The sequence below is a fragment of the Dermacentor variabilis genome, chromosome 2 (assembly GCF_050947875.1).
Source record: "Dermacentor variabilis isolate Ectoservices chromosome 2, ASM5094787v1, whole genome shotgun sequence".
Taxonomy (NCBI): Eukaryota; Metazoa; Arthropoda; class Arachnida; order Ixodida; family Ixodidae; genus Dermacentor; species Dermacentor variabilis.
Window position 1 is genome coordinate 64,383,969 of NC_134569.1, and position 8,143 is coordinate 64,392,111.

The 8,143-nt window shown below is 54.4% G+C and overlaps 1 protein-coding gene across 1 annotated transcript in view; it reads left to right on the top strand.

Moving 5' to 3' along the window:
* Window positions 1-2,319: 2,319 nt before the first annotated feature.
* LOC142572017 (cyclic nucleotide-gated channel alpha-3) overlaps window positions 2,320-8,143 on the top strand; it is a 373,120-nt gene continuing 367,296 nt past the window's right edge. The window contains exon 1 of the mRNA XM_075680805.1: window positions 2,320-4,460. Coding sequence (XP_075536920.1) covers window positions 3,128-4,460 — 1,333 coding nt within the window. The 5' untranslated portion in view covers window positions 2,320-3,127. The remainder of the gene's footprint in view (window positions 4,461-8,143) is intronic.

The following is an 8,143-nucleotide window of genomic DNA, read 5'->3' on the forward strand; positions in this document are numbered from 1 at the left end:
TCCGTAAATGGATGAAAGCGCGCGCTTCCCGTGAAGCGCGCGTGTGTATAGTAGTGCACTCAAAAGGCGCGCCACCGAAGGAACGATAATGCTCGCATTCCTTCGTGGTAAACACGCGACGAATGAACAGGAACTTCCCAGTAAGCACTTCTATAGCTTCGAAGGGGTACACTCTTCCGTTGGGTTGCAATGACTTTTCCTTTTGTTTTTCTCTGTCTCCAGGATCTCTTCGGTGTCGCACCTGCGTGCGCATCGGAGAAGAATGCGGGATCGCGGAGGAAAAGAGGGGGCGACCGCTTGGTCCCTCTCCTGGTTATGCTCGAGGTTTTTAGCGAGCCCCGAGTGGGGCGACAGCTCCGGCCGGTCTCGACGACTCGCGCCGCGGTGCAGCATGCGGGCTGGCTGTGCGGTGGAAGATGGGACTGATTCAGTTTGCCGGGTAGTGGCGCGAGCGAGGTGCTTGCGCAGGCAGAAAGAGGCGAGTGTCGAATGAGGCCGCGCAGGACTCGTGCGCGGGCGCCAGAAGCTGCCTTTCGCAGGGATATACGCGATGGCCAGCTTCTTACCCGAGTTACGCACGTAGTTTAGAAAAAAAAAAATTAAATTATGGTGTTTTACGTGCCAAAACCACTTTCTGATTATGAGGCACGCCGTAGTGGGGGACTCCGGAAATTTCGACCACCTGGGGTTCTTTTTAACGTGGACCTAAATCTAAGTACACGGGTGTTTTCGCATTTCGCCTCCATCGAAATGCGGCCGCCGTGGCCGGGATTCGATCCCGCGACCTCGTGCTCAGCAGCCCAACACCATAGCCACTGAGCAACCACGGCGGGTTAGTTTAGAAAGAAGCGGCTCGCTTGTGACAGTCTCAGGCATATACGAGTGTCAGGTTACCTTCTCAATCATAAAATACAGGGTGTCCCAGCTAGCGTTAGCTGGGCTATTCAAAATAAAATATAGAATACACGAGGACGCAACCAATGGTATTCTGTCAGCAGCGACGTATCGCACCGGGAGGATTTTTTTTTCATAATTGAACTATGGATAACTAAATGAATTAACGATATCTTCAATTACTGAATTGAGGGCGCGAATTGTGATATAACAGTACTAATTGTGCTTTAAAACGCCCGATTCAGTTGTTTTGGTTGTGCTATGTCTCGCGTAATTATTTGTTCCGCGTCATAAAGGCGTCACTCGGCAGAATTAACTCAGCTCAACGCCTGGCTCCTCGGCTGCCACTCGGAAGTGACGAGGCATCGGTATTGGCGTTGGTCACCGCAAACTGCGAGCTGCCTTTACCGCGGGAGGCGCCAAGCCAATGCAGTGCGCAGCGGCATTGAGCAGGCGAGCAAAGGTGTTGGCTATACCCCTAAATGACCGCGTGACAGCTGTATGACTTCGACAGCTGTCATTGGGTAGATGACAGTCACGTGCGCTCGTGTACTAAAAACTGCACATAAAATGGGTAAGCTTGAAAGGGAAGTTGTTCTACAAAATGAGTGTGCCCCTTAATATGAGTAAGAATTAACGGTAATCCCACAATTCACACGCAAGTATCCGAAACAATAAAGGAAAACAGCATTAATGGTAGCCCGTATAAGTGGTAATAGAATCTGGATACTCCTGTATTTCCAAGCAGTTTAATAGAAATGGCTCATGCCACTGTAAGCTCGTATTGCTACAAATTAAAGCGTCTTTAAGAAAAATCCGAAGTAACGGACATTTGAGGCGAGAGCGACGGAAACACGTGTCCGCCCCACGTACCGCACGCTGGACGTCTTCTTTTCCTGAGTGACGTTTGCGGCTTGCTTTCTTCGGGCATCCCGAAGTTCGCTCTCTCCTCGATCCCTACTTTTTTGTGGCACACTAGAGGGGCCCGCTGCTACGCCAGCAGAAATCGGCAGTCACTAGAGCTTAGGGTGCCCAGTCGTTTTCGTTCGGCCCACCGCCATCCTCCCCCGGCGAGCCTAATGGACTCCGTCCAAACCTCTCTGCCAACCGCGGAGGATGAGGAGGTCAGGCGCCAGTTGTTCGCGAAGAGAGAAGATGGACGAGAGGGGAAGAAAAAGGATGAGGGTTTGACGCGGCCGGCGCACAGGAGGGAAGAACGGAAGGAAGTTGGGGAGGCGCTGCCTGCCACCCTCCCTTGGCGCTGCGCAGGCAAGGGCGAGCAGCTAGGCGGCGGCTGCGGCGTCGAGATGGAGGCTGGGAAAGGGTGAAGCGAGGGATGCCGAGAGGAGAGCGCCGAGTGAGCCGGCAGCGGCGCAGCGCGCGACGCCTTGCGATCGCGATCCAGTCGATGATTTCTGCCGAGCTGGGCTGAACCCGCTCGCCGCGAGCGATTCTTCTTCTTCCCTCTCCCTCTCGCACAGGGTTCGAAACGAAGCAAGAAAGAGTGCAAGGTGTAGTGGTGCGTCGAGACCCCAGAAAAAAAAAGTGCACGCGACACCGGTGCCGACCTTCGAAGTTCACCGTCGCTTCGCCGGCGTCCGAGACCGTGGTGGGGATGTTCCGTGAGTGAGAATCTTCCCTACCGTGGAGGCGGCGGCGACGGGCGGTGTGAAAGGGGGGAGCTGACCGGAGGAAAGCGCTGCGGCGGCGGGTGGGCCAGCGCCAAACACCTGTTGGTTTGAACACCGGCGCCGAGGACGTGGTGGATCGTACGCGAAGCCTGCTGCGCACGCCGACGACGACAGACGGCCCGGGTTTGCCGCCGCGGCGAGTGTGACGCGACCGGTCGTCGACGTCGCGCCGCCGGCCGTGAGGAAGACCGCGACGGGATCCCAGCGCGGGCGCGTGGGCGCGCCGTGACCGCGACCTGGAGGTCCCCCCCTTGGCTCGGTCCCGCGGCGGCGATGGTTGCGCGGCGTGCCACCTGCTGCTCGAGGTGAATGCGGCCCGGCGGCCCGCTGGTCGTCGCCCGTCGGCCCTCGCATGAGTCGGCGCCGTCGTCCGTGCTCGGCGGCGAGGAAGAAGCGCAGGCGCGTCCGTGACGGCTGCGGGCCCCCGCCAGAGCATCGCCGCGCGGGCGGGCCCTGAGGCGAGCATGGGCCGCGCGCTGCTCTACCCAACCTAGAAGAGGCTCGGCAGCGGCGCGAGCAAGCTCGCCGCGGCGGCCGTAAGCATGAAGAAGATGGGGCTCCGCTCCGGCGGCGCGCGCTGCGTGGAGCCCGGAGGCCGGATCGTCAAGTACACGCCTTGCTCGCGGCAGGACATGCGCGTCAACGACGACCTGGACGAGATCGCGGTCGTCAGCAACGCGGCGCCCGAGAACGTCAAGTACGGCGGCGGCGGTTCGCTCACGACCAACGGACCCAGGGTGGTGCCAGGAATCATCACCTCCGCTGGCGGTGAGCGCCTCGAGCGCCGCTCGTCGCCCCTGTACACGGGTCGTTCCTCGGAGAACATCAAGTCGGCTTCGTCACGACAGTCGCTGCTGGAGACCGTAGCGGGTAAGCTGCAGCACCGCGGATCAGTGTCAGCCGCCGCCGCCGACGGTGTCCGGTCCCGCCCGAGCCTGGCCTTCATCAACCGCGCGCACGTCAGCTCCGACCTGGAGATACCGCGCAAGACGCGCGAGCTGCGCCGCCGGGAGATTAAGCGCGAGTTCGAGAAGTGGGACGTGACGGGAGGAGGCGTCGGAGGCGGCAGCGGTGGCGGCGGCGGGGCGGGAGACCGCTCCCGCTGCAAATGGACCTTTGTGTTCGACCCGTCGGGACGCCTCTGCTACTACTGGTCCATGGTGGTGAGCGTGGCGTTCCTCTACAACTTTTGGGTCATCATCTACCGCTTCTCCTTCTGCGAGATCAGCGCGTCCAGCATATTCGTCTGGTTCGCGCTCGACTACCTCGCCGACTTCCTGTACGTGCTGGACATACTTTTCCACTTCCGGACGGGCTTCCTCGAAGAAGGGGTTTTACAGACCGACTCAGAGAAGCTGCGCGCGCACTACATGAACTCAACCATGTTCTACATCGACGCGCTTTGCCTACTGCCGCTCGACTTCTTGTATCTCTCCATCGGCTTCAACTCGATCTTGCGCTGCTTCCGCCTCGTTAAGATCTACCGGTTCTGGGCCTTCCTGGACCGCACCGAGCGGCACACCAACTACCCGAACGTGTTCCGCGCCGTGAACCTGACGCACTACGTGCTGGTGATTTTCCACTGGAACGCCTGCCTGTCGCATATCATCTCGACGACAGACGGCTTCGGCTCTGCCGGCTGGTTCCGTAGCAGCTCGTGCGAAGCGAGCGACGTGCTGTGCGAGTACCTGCACGCCTTCTACTGGAGTACGCTGGCGCTGACCACCATCGGCGACCTGCCGCGGCCGCGTACGAAGGGAGAGTACCTGTTCCTCGTCGTGCAGATTGTGCTCGGTTTGTTTCTCTTCGCGGCCGTCTTGGGCCACGTGGCCAATATTGTGACCAACGTCAGCGCGGCCCGGAAAGAGTTCCAAGGTGAGTTTGCCTGCCTTGTAATCGAGGCAGCTGCGTTGCGCGCTCGTGTTGCGAATGGCGAACGCGATCCACTATGCCACGATGCGCTTCTTTTTGGCTTTTCTTGCAAGGGAGGTCATACGAAACTTACAGGATGTGAAGTCACATTAGGCTGATTTTTCAGCGCCGCGAGAAAACGCGCCCACCTACTCTACAGCAGAGGTGACATATGAACAACGTAGTGAAAATAGCCCGTGGAATAAGACTTCTTGCATACTTCGTGCTTGCGTTCTCAAGACAATTCGTGCACTGGGGATGTGGTAAAGAAGCAAGATGGTGAGCCGGTTGTCGGGCAACGTGCCGAATATTGGCTGGTCTTGCGCTATGACAATTGTTGTCGCTGTAGGCGCACACTTTGGAACACCGACATACGTCCTTAGGGCTTGAGCCTGTATTCCCTCGAGTGCACGCAGGTCTGTGTTGCAGGTGTTGCCTAGCACGGGGAGGCTGTATCTTGCGAAACCGAGAAACAAGGCATCATAGAGCTGTAGCATTGATCGTACTGATGTGCCCCATGACTTTCCGCCGAGAAATTTGAGGAGGTGTGTTGTCGTTAAGCTCCTCTTTAGGTATGAAACGTGCGGGCTCCATGATAGGTCACAGTCGATAATTACCCTTAGAAAATGGTGTTTCCGTGTGTTTGCAATCAGTTGCCTATTGACTTTACAGAGTAAGGCCTCATGACCTTCCGAGTGGATGGAAGACCTGTTAGACCTGAAGACAGGTCTAACGTACAACGATTGTAACGTAGCTGCCTCTTGTAGCATTGATCCTTCCTGCAGTCGTGTTACAGCAGGTTCCCAGATGCAGATGCCATCAGCATAGATTGATACTTGAACTGTGTTGGGTAAGCATCGGACAAGGCCAACGAGCACTAGGTTGAACAGTGTCAGGCTCTACACCGCGCCTTCCGGTACTCCGCGGAATGTTTGGTGGCGAGTCGTGGCGCCGTCTTCTGTCATCGCGAAGAAATGTTTGTCGTTTAAATAACTCCATAGCCACTGAAAAGTGGGGCCACCGATTCCGGCTTAAATCTGAGCCTCTATAATGGCATAATGGGCTACTTTATCGTGCGCCTTTTATGTCAAGGAACAATGCCGCAGTGAGACGTTTGAGATGTTTATGATATTTAACAAACGCGACCAAATCGATTACATTACCTAAGGACGAGCGCCCACGCCGGAAGCCAGCTGTGTACATGTTGTTATTTTCCGTTGTAATTTTCCTCACGCAACTGGCCAGAGCGATTGGGCGGTACGATGTCAAATCTAACAGTGATTTACCAGGTTTACCATTTCAATTGACGCGCAACGAAACCGTTGCGCCAAGACTAGTTGTAGTGCTTTAGCAGCACGAGTCGTGCCCAAGATTGCCGAGTTCCGCGTAGATAACGCCGTCTTGACCAGGCGACGAAGAACGCCTGCAAGTCGACAGTGCTACTTCAACCTCCTACACCGAGAATATTACATCCATACGGGAGTCCCGAGACACAGGATGGATACATGGTGTAAGTGCGCGTTGGAGCTGCAAGCCGCCAAGTCTTGAGCAAAATTACCCAGCAATCTCAAGTTCTCGTCGACATTGGTGCAAAGCGAGAGATTTGAAAAGAACACGCTGTTTCGGTGACCCACGCACGGTTCTTCATAATCTGAGATAAGCGTTGACGTGGATCCAAGAACTCACATAATCGTTTCCAGTTAAGTGGTTCTTTATCAAGAAGGAAAAGGTTGGCACGTGCCAAGCTTTCCTTTGATAAAAAACCACTTCTCTCTCTCTTTGAGATTGTAGTGCACCAATGCGGCGCTGAATCTTCTTTTCCATCCGCCTTCCCTCTCTGAGATCGTGGATGGATTTAGTTAGCCTGTATCTTCTTTCAGCCCGCTGATGAATCGCTCGTACTTGCTGCAGCTCAGCTTCGAATTCTTCATAGTTTGGGAAAGGCTGAAAGCCGCGCGTAGCCTTTTGCATGGCTCTTTGAATTTCGTGTTACAGACTAGAACGGTTCCATTCCTGACATACTTCCTCCATTTGTGACCGAAACGCCAACCAGTCAATTCGTTGGAGAGTCGTAGCAGAGTGCTTAAATAGTTCCTTGATCCTCAGATATGTAGCAATATGGTCACTTCTATGTGATTCGATGTGTGGGAGCCATTGCACGTTTCTTTCAAGACGCCGAGCGACCGGTATCTAATCTAGACAGGAGCTGTATGTTAGCCATCGTAAATATGTCGGGCTACCATCGTTGAGGCAATAAAGATCCTACTGCGTGACAAAGGATGCTTGTGTCCTTCCCCTGCTGTCCATCTTCAAACTCCCCAAAAGCGGATGGTGAGCATTAAAACCTCCGGTGGGATTCGAAGAGCCGGGTGTCGCTGAGAACGCGGCATGCAGTCGTTTGGAGTCGAAGCGACTTGAAAAAGCAATGTAGACGGCGACAAGAGTGATCGTAAGATCCTTTGTTTTGGTGTTTTGGTGGTTTGGTGTTTTGGTGCGTTGCGTATGTTAGTTCACATCTAATCTTTTCAATGACGTTGCTCCCATCACCACAGATAGAGGACATGAATGCCTCATAGCAAGGATTGTGGATGGTACTCTGAAGGTTCGGTTCCCAAATTACGAGAGTGGGAAAACGGTCTTCAAACACAAAGTGCCTAAAACCTGAAATGCTAGATTTGAGGCAAGAGCCTCTATTCCACTGGAATAGAGGCTCTTTCTTGACTTCATTGCGGAAGGGCAGCGAGGAATGCACCATGGTGCTATACGAAACTTTCAAGCACTGGAGTCAACGTACTTGAAGTGCGCTACGAGCAGCCGGAGTGTCTGTTTGTCAGTAGTAGACGTATGACATTTGTGGGAGACTAGCAGAAAAACACTTGCGGATCCTTGTCTCGCATGTGGTCAAATGCAGCGACATTGGGCTTTAAATGGCGAGTCCAGTGCTTTGGCTGTGCTGTTTCGCACGTCTTCAGCAGCGCTGGCCACGTCTCACTTGATGAAGCCACAATAACATGCCCGCTTTTTTCGCTGACATTCGTGGTCTTATTGGAGACAAATTGAAGAGGAGGTGGCGTTGCCGGACGAGACATCTCTCTTGATCCTGAAGAGGATTTCGTAGACTTTAGTTTCCGGGAACAATGTCGTCTTATTGCAGCAAAAGTACCTCTGCGTGAAGATCCTTTTCCTGCCAGCTTGTTCAAGATTTTATGCTTTATCTTTAGGCGTGGGCAGTCTTTTTTGAGGATGCAACGTGCGAGCCTTCACAATTTCGGCACTTGAGCTCCATTGAACGAAGCGTCTCGGCGTTGTGTTGTTCGTAATATCGTGGGCATACCGTTGAATTTTGACCGAGAACACTCACATGTCCGATTGCTTTAACGTCTTCTGCACTGAAGTGGTTTGGGTCCGAAAGGTCGTACCATATACCGAAAGTGACCGACCTTTACGTATGATGGTAGGCACTCACCCTTGAAGACGAGCCTTAGACAGCTCGAATCGCCAAGGCGCCGAGCTTGCAGTAAGGCAACACCATCTGTCGCAGGTTTGATAAAAATCGGCAGGGCGCTGCACTAAGTGTTGCGTCAATATCACAAATAACACCAGTGTGGATTTAGTCGTTCTGCAGAACAAGGTAGTGGACATTGATG